The following is a 13,558-nucleotide window of genomic DNA, read 5'->3' as shown; positions in this document are numbered from 1 at the left end:
CAAACAATGCAGTTCATGCAATTTTACAAGAAGACCAGCTGTTAATGACCCAGAAGGAAAGAACACAACACCAAATTGGCAGGAAAGTTTTAATTCCAGCTCTGCCACTAATTAGCTGGGTAACCCTGGCCAAGTCATGGATGCCCTCCAGATACAAACAACCTTAACCTTAAAAAAAAAATCAAAAAAGAAAAGAAAAAACACACTTCTAGACAGAAAATCAAATCCCTACATTGTTTCATAGGTCTTAAATTCTACTTACGCTCTCATACTGGACCCAGATCTTACTATTTTTCTAATTTGTGTGTTTGCATTGGCTGTACAATACTATATTATTTTGATAACTCAACAGGCAAGTGAGACGTAAGCTAAAATTTTAAAATGTTAAATTCCATACATTAGAGAAAGATCATCAATCATTGGCTGTGACTATTTATTTGACTTTGTAATAATTATAACATGAAGCTGACCAGTAAGAATAACTGCCATTCTTTTAAAGTACTATTTTTCATAGAATGACTGAGCTAAGAGATTCAGTGAAGGTGAGATGAAGGCGTATAAAAAGATTAAATGCTTACACTAAAAAGTTCAGCTTTCTAAACATAAATTTAACACAACATTAATTACATGCCTGAGAGATTATTCCACAGACATTTTGAGAAGGCAACATATATTTAAATGGCATAACATATGAATTGATTGTTTAATAAAAAAACATGATACATTGTATGAAAACATCTCTCAAATAAACATTAGGCTGGGCCGAGACTCCAGAAGCTACTGTGGCAATGAGCTTAACAATCTCTTTTTGCCTTTATCACCATATTTTTCAGAAGTTTCTATTCACATTTTTTCCCACCAATTTGCTCTGCAAGTAAATTAAAATTTGCTTTCTCTGCAGGTGTGAATATCACTGAAATTGCCAGTAAGATTGATCTTCATATACAGTGCTCTCATCCTGTTCTTTTCCCCAGATTAAATATCATCTCCTCTTCTTTCACCATTGCTTCCCACATTTTTCTGTTTGACTGCTATTAATAGAAAGGGAAAGTAGAGGGCTGTAGAGGATGGATGTGTATGGAGTAGTGTAATAGATTGCAAGTCTTCCAGCCAGTTTCTTGGTCCCCTAGTTTGCTTTTAACTCTTAGTCTACTTCCTGTTTTGGCTCCAGAGATGCTTTCCAAAGTAAAATAAAATCAGATCATGCCTACGCTCAATATCTTTTATTGGACTCCTGCTTTCAATAATAAAAATGAATTGAGTTCAGTTCAGTTGCTCAGTTATGTCCCGACTCTTTGCGACCCCATGGACTGCAGCACACCAGACCTCACTTCCCTGTCCATCACCAACTCCTGGAGCTTGCTCAAACTCATATCCATTGAGTCGATGATGCCATCCAACCATCTCATCTTCTGTTGTCCACTTCTCCTCCTGCCTTCAATCTTTCCCAGCATCAGGGTCTTTTCTAATGAGTCAGCTCTTCACATCAGGTGGCCAAAGTATCGAAGCTTCAGCATCAGTCCTTCCAATGAATATTCAGGACTAATTTCCTTGAGGATGGACTGGTTTGATCTCCTTGCAGTCCAAGGGACTCTCAAGAGTTTTCTCCAACACCCCAGTTCAAAAGCATCAATTCTTCAGCACTCAGCTTTCTTATTCAAGTTAAAATTCAGGGCCCTCTTCATTTTTAGTCTGACTTATCCATTCAAGCCATTTTCTGTCATTTCCAACATTCTATTCTCAGAACTGGCAATTCAAGTATTCATGAAGTTTCATGCTTAGTTCAAACTCACGTTCTTAGAATCTTCTCCTGAGCACACTTCTCTGCCCAAACTCTGCTTACTAGCAAATTTCTACTCATCCTTCTTAACCAAACTCCTCTATCAATCAATTAACCCAGACTCTGCTATGCATTCTTCCCACTATTCCAGAAATGGTCACAATCTGTGTTACAGAAATGAGTGGACATGTCTAGGACACTATGCATACAAGCAAAGAGTATGTCTTGCAAGGGGCATCTTACTGAGGGCAAGGTCATCCCAGCATAAGGCTGCATCCATTGAAGGAAGAAACACATTTTTCTAATTCTCACGACTGTGTCATATGTTCAGCAAGCATTTTTCATAAACCAGGAGGGAGCACCTACTTCAAACTAACACTAAGTTTCTGTGTGAGCTGGACCAGACTTATGCAAGTTGTCTTCTCCACTGAAATGTGATTCCCTTATGTTCAGTATTCCTACCCTTTCTCTGTGTTTACTCTCTCCATGCCTAGAAAACTGGTTTTATATAGTTGGTGAATTAAACTCTGTTGGGAGGAGTGAACTGACTAATAAAATGAGATTAATTAGAATACGGCTTGAGGGTGTCAGAATTTTAAACTTACAATAAGTCATACTCCATATTCTATAGTTTTCTTCAAGGAGAGGGTTTGAAACTTGTAACTAGCAGATAAATACATTCTGGAGATCTAAGGCACAGCAGAGTAATTATAGTCAACAATAGTATATGATAAACTTCAAAGTTGCTAAGATAATAGATCTTAATTGTTCTCAACAAAAAAAAGAAACAAAATGACGTGATAAATGCATTAGCAAACATGACTGTAACAGGGCTTTCCTGGTGGTTCAGATGGTAAGAAGTCTGCTTGCAATGCAGGAGACCTGGGTTCAACCCCTGGGTCAGGAAGATCCCCTGGAGAAGGAAATGGCAACCCACTCCAGTACTCTTTCCTGGAGAATTTTATGGACAGAGGAGCCTGGGAGGCTACAGTCCATGGGGTCACAAAGAATCGGACACAATTGGTCCTTCACCAGAACATGACAGCAGTAATCATATTGCCACATATAAGTGTATCAAACCAACACAGTACACATCTCAAAGTTATACAGTGTTATCTATTAATTCTATCTCAATAAAAAAAAGGATGAGAGGGTCCACAAAATTAACATGGATTAGGGAAAACAGGAATTACTGTTTCCTCATATTCTACATGTCACTTGAAGTGCAGTCCCCTGGAGCTAACATTTTGGTACCCCAGAGGTATGTGGAATCTTTACAGAATAACTGGTTATATCATTGATAAGGAACCTAGAGGATATCCCCCTAAATAAATAACTACCACTGGGCACAAAATTCTCATTTTCAGATTTTCTTTTTTTTTTTTTCTAAAAAGGCTGTAGTGCTTAATGTATGCTGATGGTTTCACAGTAACAGGGGAAGTAGGGTAGGTGAGGTCAGAGGGAGTCTTGTAGTATGGAGGGGCTCAAGCTCTGTCCATCTTTGTGAACATTTACCACTTTGGTGGGTTCCCCTGGTAGCTCAGTTGGGAAAGAATCGCCTGCAATGCAGGAGACCCAGTTCAATTCCTGGGTTGGGAAGATGCCCTGGCAAAGGGATAGGCTACCCATTCCAGTATTCTTGTGCTTCCCTGGTAGCTCAGCTGGTAAATAATCTACCTGGAATGCGGGAGACCTGGGTTCAATCCCTGGGTTGGAAAGATCTTCTGGAGAAGGGAAAGGCTACCCACTCCAGTATTATGGCCTGGAGAATTCCATGGAATGTATAGTCCATGGGGTCGCAAAGAGTCAGACATGACTGAATGACTTTCACTTTCACCTCTTTGTTGGAGACTTCAAAGTTCACCTAACCTGCCCCTAAATGGCCAGCATAAATCCTGTGGTTCATAAATGTTCCAAAGTGTTTACGGGCCAATTGGGATTTCACTTTCTCTCTGTTTCCCAGGGAACAAGTCAGGGGGTTGGCCTGTGGGGAGGGGTGTAGTTACCAAAAGAAAGAACTAAAATGCAGTTGTAACAAATCAAATGAAAAATCAAAGGGCAAATAAATTGTAGCTTGCTGTTAAAAATCATAGAAAATAGAAAAAACCATTAGCAAATTATACTCAGTCCCTCCAGCTATAAAAATAACTTTCATAAAACTGAAGTTAGTTTGCCTAAATGCAAAATTACATAAAGATTTTAGCATAATATAATGTTTTTACCTTGCTAGCAAAGGCAAAATAAGCAAAATCAATATTGTTATCAGTATTATTTAAGTCTATACATTAATTATGATTGAAAAAGTTGTACACTGATTGGATTAATTACATATACATAATAGAGACTGCCAGCTTAATTTCTGCATTAGCAGAGACAGAGAGGCTGAGGGAAAATGAAACAAGTGACAGTGCAAAGTCATGTGAGGGGTTCCACTTATTTATGCAAATCTAAGGGAGATGGCCAGAGTGACATGCAATACATTTAACAATTGGATGGCACAGCCTGAGAGTAAGCTGCTATAAACCACACATCAACAAGAAGGCCTTGTGGGGTCTTCTACCTGGCAGCAGGCAACCTTGCCCTCTCAACTTCTGATCTGATGTGGCAGGGCTGATGCTCTCTTTGGTGTGGGGGCCCTGGTGTAGGACAGGACCAACTTGCATTGCATAAGCTGTTCAGGGATGTTGACTGCTATTTCCTCAAGCCAGCAAGGCAAGGATTTTGGTTTCGATTGTTTTGACCAAATTTTATAGACAGAAAAAGGACAGTGAAAGATTAGAAGATAAATACCCAGAGGGAGGAGGATTCTGGCTTGGTTCAACAAAAAAGGCTCATGTGTTGGTAGAAAAGGGCTGGTCAGGTCACTGAAAGTAGATACAAATGGAATGTACTTTTAACCCAGGCACTGTGTCAAGGATCCCTGGCTGATTCCCCTGCCTCTCTCATAAGGATGATCCCAGCAATGCTGGGTGGTTTCCAACGAAGGAACCCAGTTCTACTGTTGAAACCCACCAGCTGTTCACACAGGCACCACTGTGAAGACAGAGTGCCATGGGTGTAGCAACACATGGCTTTATTCTGTACAGTGTCTGTCTGCTCTGTGTGGGGGTCTGTCTACCTCTCCTCTCAGAAAGTGCACTTCCTCAGGGACTGGGTCATGATTCTGCTCCAGTTTCCTCATTCATCTGTCCCTGACCACACATGAGAGAAATCTCTTTGGATTTCTAGCAGTTAAGAGCATGAATTTTTAGGCTTCTGTAGGTTTTCTCCTAATTGAGGAATTTCTATGAACACTGATGGAAGTTTTGCAAAACTGTTTTTCTGTTCAAACAACTATTAACAAGTCATTTCATTTTATTTGAAAGTTTGAAAGGAACAGCCAAAATGAAACAAATGGCTGATCCTTGGTAGCAGTTTTAGTAGAAACATTTCTGTTTTACATACGGAAAGCTATCACACTGGGGCCTAATTACATCATAGTTTTCAACACAGTTCTTAATGGCAAGGCAGTTATCACATTTAATAAGAAAAGCAGCTAACTAGGTGGACTTGGGTGTTTGATTATCTATTTAAGTATATAATTACATTTTTCAATATAATTAGCAATAAAATTGAACATGTAAATTAATAGATGTATTTCTCCACTTAAGCGATTGCAATTCAATGCAATACTTTAGATTAGGGGCATTATTTTTCAACTGATAGCAATATACGTTTATTATTGTTTTTCTTAATATTCTTTCTGATAAGAACAAAATATATGTAATAAAAGGACTGTTTTAAACAGATGTCAAATTCAGTATACTTATATTTTGATTAATTTAGATAAAATTTATGGAAGTAAATATTAATATTCAAATAGTCCAATTCAAAGAATAATGGGAGCTCCCCAGCAGTCCAGAGAAACAGGCCCAGGTTCAATTCCCGATCAGGGAACTAAGATCCCGCAAGCTGCAGAGTATGGTCAAAAAAGCTAAAAACTGATAGTAAAAAACAAAACAAAACAAAATCAAACTCTTACCAGGCTATTGAGAATTAAACCTAGCATTTTTCTAGGGCTATATTATCAAGTGATATTGAAAAGGGATTGTGAAATATTTTATTGAACTACTGGCCACATCAGAGTTATTATTTTTTTAATAAATTTTTATATAGATGAATTCAATTAAATCAAAGTTTAAAGGAAATGAAAAACAAAATTTAGCATTAATATTAAATAGCATTTTTTCTTCCTAAATGGTAATTTAGGAAAATTAAACTATTCTTTACATCTTTAAGAGGTTATACTATTTTTCAGGTATAAATGATACTACAAGCAACAAGTCAATATAACACCTCTTTCCAGTTACCATTATTTCATTGCCTATGAATTCAATATAGTACATATGTGTGTGTTTGTATTAGTCGCTCAGTTGTGTCTGACTCTTTGTGACCCCATGGACTATAGCCTGCCAGACTCCTCTGTCCATGGAATTCTCCAGGCAAGAACTGAAGTGGGTTGCCATTCCCATCTCCAGGGGATCTTCTGGATCCAGGGATGGAACCCAGGTCTCCCGCATTGCAGACAGATTCTTTACCATCCACATTTGGGGCTATCTCCTGGGAGTTATCAATTCCCTTCTCAGATCAACACATGGTAGGAGATAATGCCATAAAACTTTCCCTCTAAAGCCTGTCTTCTTTCTTTCTCTCTGTCTCTCTTTCCTTTCTCCCACCCTTCTCTCCCTCTCTCTGTCTCTCTCCTTCCCTGGCTTTAGAGAAGCAAGATGCATGGTTCCTAGAACCATGAAATTAACTCTGCCAAAATTTGAGAGAGCTTAGAAGCAGCTCCTTCCTCAATTGAGCTTTCAAGGAGAACACAGCACTGGCTGATCCCTTGATTAAAGACTTGACAGACCTAAAACAGAGGACCCATCCAGGTTACATCTGGATCTCTGACCCCTGGAAAATGTGATATAACTAACACAGGCTGTTTTAAGCCTAGCAGTGTTTGGTCACTTGTTATGCAACTATACATAGCTGATAGAGAAGGCCCAGAAGGTTAGGTGGGCCTCCGCTCTCTTCCCATGGGACTTTCTTATCCAGCCCTTACAAAATTTACAGACAACTAGTATAACTCTTTTTACTTTCATGCATTGGAGAAGGAAATGGCAACCCACTCCAGTATTCTTGCCTGGAGAATCCCAGGGACGGGGGAGCCTGGTAGGCTGCCGTCTATGGGGTCGCACAGTCGGACACGACTGAAGCAACTTAGCAGCAGCAGCAGTATAACTCTTTGCTTATTCTTGAGGATAAGCTCTTTGTTTAGCAACCAGGGGATTAACATTGTTATCTGCATTCCTAGAGTCTTCAGCTGCCCTCAAGTTGCCTGTAACCCATTAAAGCGCCAGCCCTTAATGAAAGCACCCACCCCATTTCCATCCTCACCTTTCTGTTACTGAGGATGATGACACAGTAGCGTGTGTGCATGCCAAACGGGAGGAAGAAGAGCTCCAGGCTTGAAGTCCCTTTTGCTGCCAGGTGAAGAGTATGTGCCGAGCAAAAGAACTCTTTGATGAAATTGGACTTAATTGCTGCCAAAACATGAAATAGGGCTTGTTTACATATTTTGCAAGTGCTGTTCAAATAAACAGCTGTTTCAATTAGTGATTAGAGTTTGGGGATGAATTTTAAAAATGTTCAAAGCATTAGCACACAAAAGTAGATGACATATTTGTTAATATAAGTATGGGGGACCCCAGTTCAAGCTTAACATAATAAAAATGTGTAATAATGACCTTCTATTAAAGGTCCTTAAAAAACAAAGGGAACTTGACTAGTATTTAAAATTAGCCTGGATATACACAGAAACATAAACAGCAAAGAGGACATTCCAGAATCTGGACTATGTAATGATTCAAATTATAGGATGTAACAAACAAACTGGAAATAAAGGCCTGTATGTATATATGTATATCTATTTGTTGTTGTTATTAGTTTTTAAAACATATCCACAAAGCCCTCAATATTGCTTTGAATGTGGAGACATAGTGGCCCAGTCTTGGTGACTTGATCCTAACGGAGAGTATACTAGATTGCAGCAGAATCAAGCCATGTGACTTCTGACACTAGGTCAGAAAATGTAATACAACTTCTTCTTAATCATCTATCTTTCCTGGTTCACTTGCTTTCAGAACCAAGCTGTCATTCTATGAAGAAACTTAGGCCACATAGAGAGGTCACATCAGAACAGCATCCAGAACAAATAGTCCCACTCTCAATCTGACTACAACTGCCTGACAGACCCCCGAGCAAGAGCCACCTAGATGAGACCAGTGACCTCTGAGGTGTGAGAGATAATAATATAATGCATTCTTGTTTAATATCAGTACATTTGGGGTGGTTTGTTCTGTAGCTAGAGAGCACCACAACAGCCCTGTATCCATTTTTCTATCCACATTATCTAAATTTATAGTGAGTCGTTTCATAAAACACAGTAAATCTGTCATCTCCTTAACATTTTAAACATGGTGATACCTGTCACTCCAATTGGTTTAAACAGTTCAGAATAAGCCAAAAGAAAGATAAAGGTCATTTATTGAAATACATTTAAAGTACAGGTGAGGAAACTAAGACTCAGCAGTAAAAAGCAAGATGTGAACAGTTTTCCAAAAGGTCATGAGCAGAAAAAGCTAAGGACCAACACCTTGGGCTCCCATGTGGCCAGCAAGCCTTAGGGCTTGCTTCTCTGTCTATAGTTGTGACCACTATTTATTGTATATTTCATTTCATATTATGCTCAGTATATAAAAATAAGACATGAAAACAAATATTTGTAATTGTAGCACTCACAGGTTTTTAAGGCATTTGGGTCCTGGGGATGGCCCTCAGCAAAATCACATCCACTGCTATTCACAGTAGCACTGTCATAAGGAAATAGGAAAACAACATCAATGACACTCAAAAGTAATACTCCATATTTTAATTCAATCTTAAACTTCCTTAAAAATCATGGCGACCTACAACATGATACGTGAAAACCACAAATGTATTTCATGGATCATTTTTATGTTTATAAAGTTTTATAAACATTAAAAATAAGAAAAATGTGAAAAGGAAACTATCATCCATATTTTCACCTCTGCTTTTAAAAAATTAATTATTTATTTTAATTGGAGGCTAATTACTTTACAATACTGTAGCTCACCACTGTTTTTTTTTTATGGTAAAAAACAATTTCCTTTTGCTTACAAATACTGTAGAGAAGTAAACATATAATAATAATAAAAACTCAAATCCTAATATTTCAAACTGGGTGGTCTCAACTAAGGACTACATAGGTAGTCTCTCCAAAAATGGTTCTAGAACTTGAAAAAATTATCTTCTCTAAGCTAACTGCACATTGCTTCTTTCTCATACAGGTAGGAGGAGACTTGGACAGCTGTTTAATCTCGTGTTGTATTTCTACAAATTAATTAGTAAATCACAGCCTGATGCAGGTGCCTCCCTTGCAAGTTTCCATGTCTTCCAAAACCCATCAATTTCCTCCAATCTGCTCCTCTTAGTATCCACGATTATTTTGCTGTTAATTAGTGTCTGGGCTCTAAGATATTGTTTGCTTGATTTTTTTCTGAGAATACAAATACCTCATATTTTCTCACCTTACCAGGTGATTTGTATTAATTTTAAGCTGTAAAAAAATAAAAATAAAAAATTATATACTATTTCTAAGGAATGTTCTTCCAACCATATCCATTCCTTTTTACTCTCCTCTTTCACTTTCATCAAGAGGCTCTTTAGTTCCTCTTTACTTTCTGCCATAAGGGTGGTATCATCTGCATATCTGAGGTTATTGATATTTCTCCTGGCAATCTTGATTCCAGCTTGTGCTTCTTCCAGACCAGCGTTTCTCATGATGTACTCTGCATATAAGTGAAATAAGCAGGGTGACAATATACAGCCTTGATGTACTCCTTTTCCTATTTGGAACCAGTCTGTTGTTCCATGTCCAGTTCTAACTGTTGCTTCCTGACCTGCATATAGGTTTCTCAAGAGGCAGGTCAGGGGGTCTGTATTCCCATCTCTTTCAAAATTTTCCACAGTTTGTTGTGATCCACACAGCCAAAGGCTTTGGCATAGTCAGTAAAGCAGAAATAGATGTTTTTCTGGAACTCTCTTGCTTTTTCCATGATCCAGCAGATGTTGGCAATTTGATCTCTGGTTCCTCTGCCTTTTCTAAATCCAGCTTGAACATCTGGAAGTTCATGGTTCACATATTGCTGAAGCCTGGCTTGGAGAATTTTAAGCATTACTTTACAAGTGTGTGAGATGAGTGCAATTGTGCAGTAGTTTGAGCATTCTTTGGCACTGCCTTTCTTTGGGATTGGAATGAAAACTGACCTTTTCCAGTCCTGTGGCTACTGCTGAGTTTTCCACATTTGCTGGCATATTGAGTGCAGCACTTTCACAGCATCATCTTTCAGGATTTGAAATAGCTCCACTGGAATTCCATCACCTCCACTAGCTTTGTTCGTAGTGATGCTTCCTAAGGCCCACTCAACTTCACATTCCAGGATGTCTGGCTCTAGGTAAGTGATCACACCATCGTGATCATCTGGGTTGTGAAGATCTTTTCTGTACAGTTCTTCTGTGTATTCTTGTCACCTCTTCTTAATATCTTCTGTTTCTGTTAGGTCCATACTATTTTTGTCCTTTATTGAGCCCATCTTTGCATGAAATGTTCCCTTGGTATCTCTAATTTTCTTGAAGAGATCTCTAGTCTTTCCCATTCTACTGTTTCCCTCTATTTCTTTGCACTGATTGCTGAGGAAGGCTTTCTTATTTCTCCTTGCTATTCTTTTGGAACTCTGCATTCAAATGGGTATATCTTTCCTTTTTTCCTTTGCTTTTCACTTCCCTTCATTTCACAGCTGTTTGTAAGGCCTCCTCAGACAGCCATCTTGCTTTTTTGCATTTCTTTTTCTTGGGGATGTGCCGGGAGCCAGTGTGAGGAATCCCACCCATGGCAAAGGTCATGAGGAAGGAAGCCCGAAAAAAATGCAAAGCCGTAATCTGGCTTCAGGGGTTCCCCCTGAGTTTTCCTGAACATCTACCCCCCAAAACCAGAGTCAGCCTGATTTTACTGTACTATGCTTTTCCACTCTTCTGACACTCTCTGGAAAAAGTTAACTTAGGGCTTCAGTCTTCTGCATTTGAAAGGAATGTTTCAGCTCAAACCCCCTCTGATGGCTCTCTAACAGGTTCCCTGGGACTTTTTGCAGTTTGTGAATTGCTTACAGCCCCCCAACCATGAGAGGCACAAAGCTTAAAGCATCTTAAAGATACAGAGCCTTTTCTAAAGAGCTAAAAATCATATTGGTGATGAGTTTTCACTGTTGACTCAGTGACTGCTGCCAGGCCTCCATATTCTTTATCTTTTAGGCACCTGAAGGATATTAATCAATGTAATCAGGATATAGAAAAAGGTATATAGTAGTTTTGATGTTAGCAACACTAGACTTTTGAGTTAATTACTTTTCTCTTTATAAATCACTGTACTCCTTTTACTTGTTATAATTGTTGTATCCTTGCTATGTAAGAATGTAACTTTATTTAGTGCTTTCTGAGAGTGGCACCAGACTTTGGGAAGAACAACATTTTTAAGACAAATAAGTCTTCTGGTTGACAAACCCTTATCAGAAAAGGGCCATAAAATGTTAATTGACAGCCTTCTGGCCAGAAGATGATGTAAATCACCTAAGACTTGTGTATACAACTAAGTATGCAGAGAAAAAGCCTGGTCTTGATAAGAGTCAAGGCTGCTGACGCTACATAATTTTATATTATCCATTGATCTCTATGTACAAAAAAAGGTATAAAAGGCCTTTCTGGACAATAGAGGATGGGCCAGTCACTGGACTGGTTTCCCCCATGGCTTACTCTATTTTCTGGCTGAATTCCCATCTGGAGCGAGGCGGCTCACCAAGTCTACTTACTTGCCCTGGCTTTTAAGTTCTGTGAGAGAGAGAGAGCCCAAGGCACAGCACTCTCCAATATTCAAATGGGCGCCGGTGGCCCAACATAGATGGTGCAAATCTCTTGTCCTGAGATTTTATTGGCTTTCCTCATAAACCAAGTTATTCAGCCTCTTTTCTCCACTAAATTTTCCTACTACACTATTTCTTCCTAATCTAATCTTATATTTCTAAATAAATAAGCTTTCCTCGCCTACGCCATTCACCCTTCGAATTTCCCTGGATCCACTGGGGCTAGACCCTGGCAGGGATGGTCTTGATTCCTGTTTCCTGTACAATGTCATGAACATTTAATACTTTTATGTAATTTGAGCACTTGATAGATACCTGAAGGCTGATAGACATAGTGGATAGATATTTTAGCATTTATAACAAGGACTATACAAAGAGTGGAAAGAACTATTAAAAAAATGCTTATTTCTCAATGTACCACTACAACACCATCTCTTTGCTAATAGAGTTCTGGGTAGAATGTCTGATTAAAATCCTTAGATAATCTACAAACCTCATTTTGTTCAATACTTGCAATCACTAGCCCTTCAGTCATGTGTGTGTGTGTGTGTGTGTGTGTGTGTGTGTGTGTGTGTTTCCCATAGTGAATAGAAAAGCAGAGCAATTTGGGCTTCATCTCCTTTTTCTTTTCTTTACCTATTCTGTTGGAGAACAGCTAATGATAGTGCCTTTTGAACAAATCAAAGAGCTGCCTTATCCACAATGAAGAGTCTCAAAACCAGAAAAATTGAGTTACCTGTATTATTTATAATAAAAATAGATAAAATATTTTACAGACCTAAGAATTTGATGGACTTGCTTGTAAAGCTGATAATTATCATGACTAATTGAGACATAAGAAAATAATTTAATAAAATAATCTGGCTAAGGAAAATTCTATCTTACCTGATCAATGATAGTGTGGATGACAATAAACTGTGGAAAATTCTGATAGAGATGGGAATACCAGACCACCTGACCTGCCTCTTGAGAAATTTGTATGTGGGTCACGAAGCAACACTTAGAACTGGACATGGAACAACAGACTGGTTCCAAATAGGAAAAGGAGTACGTCAAGGCTGTATATTGTCACCCTGCTTATTAAATGGAGAGTACATCATGAGAAACACTGGGCTGGAGGAAGCACAAGATGGAATCAAGATTGCTAGGAGAAATATCAATAACCTGATATGCAGATAACACCACTCTTATGGCAGAAAGTGAAGAAGAACTAAAGAGCCTCTTGATGAAAGTGAAAGAGGAGAGTGAAAAAGTTGGCTTAAAGCTCAACATTCAGAAAACTAAGATCATGGCATCTGGTCCCATCATTTAATGGCAAATAGATGGGGAAACAGTGGAAAGAGTGGCAGACTTTATTTTGGGTGGCTCCAAATCAGTGCAGGTGGTGATTGCAGCCATGAAATTAAAAGACACTTACTCCTTGGAAGAAAAGTTATGACCAACCTAGACAGCATATTAAGAAGCAGAGACATTACTTTGCCAACAAACGTCCATCTAGTCAAGGCTATGGTTTTTCCAGTAGTCATGTATGGATGTGAGAGTTGGACTGTGAAGAAAGCTGAGCACCTAAGAATTGATGCTTTTGACCTGTGTTGTTGGAGAAGACTCTTGAGAGTCCCTTGGACTGCAAGGAGATCCAACCAGTCCATCCTAAAGGAGATCAGTCCTGAAGGACAGATGTTGAAGCTGAAAGTCCAAAACTTTGGCCACCTGATGCAAAGAGCTGACTCATTTGAAAAGACCCTGATGCTGG

The 13,558-nt window shown here is 38.8% G+C and overlaps 1 protein-coding gene across 1 annotated transcript in view; it reads right to left on the bottom strand.

Annotated features, from left to right (window-relative positions):
- CFAP47 (cilia and flagella associated protein 47) overlaps positions 1–13,558 on the bottom strand; it is a 507,991-nt gene that overhangs the window by 224,393 nt on the left and 270,040 nt on the right. The window contains exons 41-42 of the mRNA XM_042241764.2: positions 8,612–8,682; positions 7,208–7,353 (exon numbers count right to left, since the gene is read on the bottom strand). Of these exons, the coding sequence (XP_042097698.1) occupies positions 7,208–7,353; positions 8,612–8,682 (217 nt within the window). The remainder of the gene's footprint in view (positions 1–7,207; positions 7,354–8,611; positions 8,683–13,558) is intronic.

Source organism: Ovis aries, chromosome X, assembly GCF_016772045.2.
Source record: "Ovis aries strain OAR_USU_Benz2616 breed Rambouillet chromosome X, ARS-UI_Ramb_v3.0, whole genome shotgun sequence".
Lineage (NCBI taxonomy): Eukaryota > Metazoa > Chordata > Mammalia > Artiodactyla > Bovidae > Ovis > Ovis aries.
The sequence above is the reverse complement of the archived record's forward strand: the minus strand, read 5'-3'. Positions and strand labels throughout refer to the sequence as shown.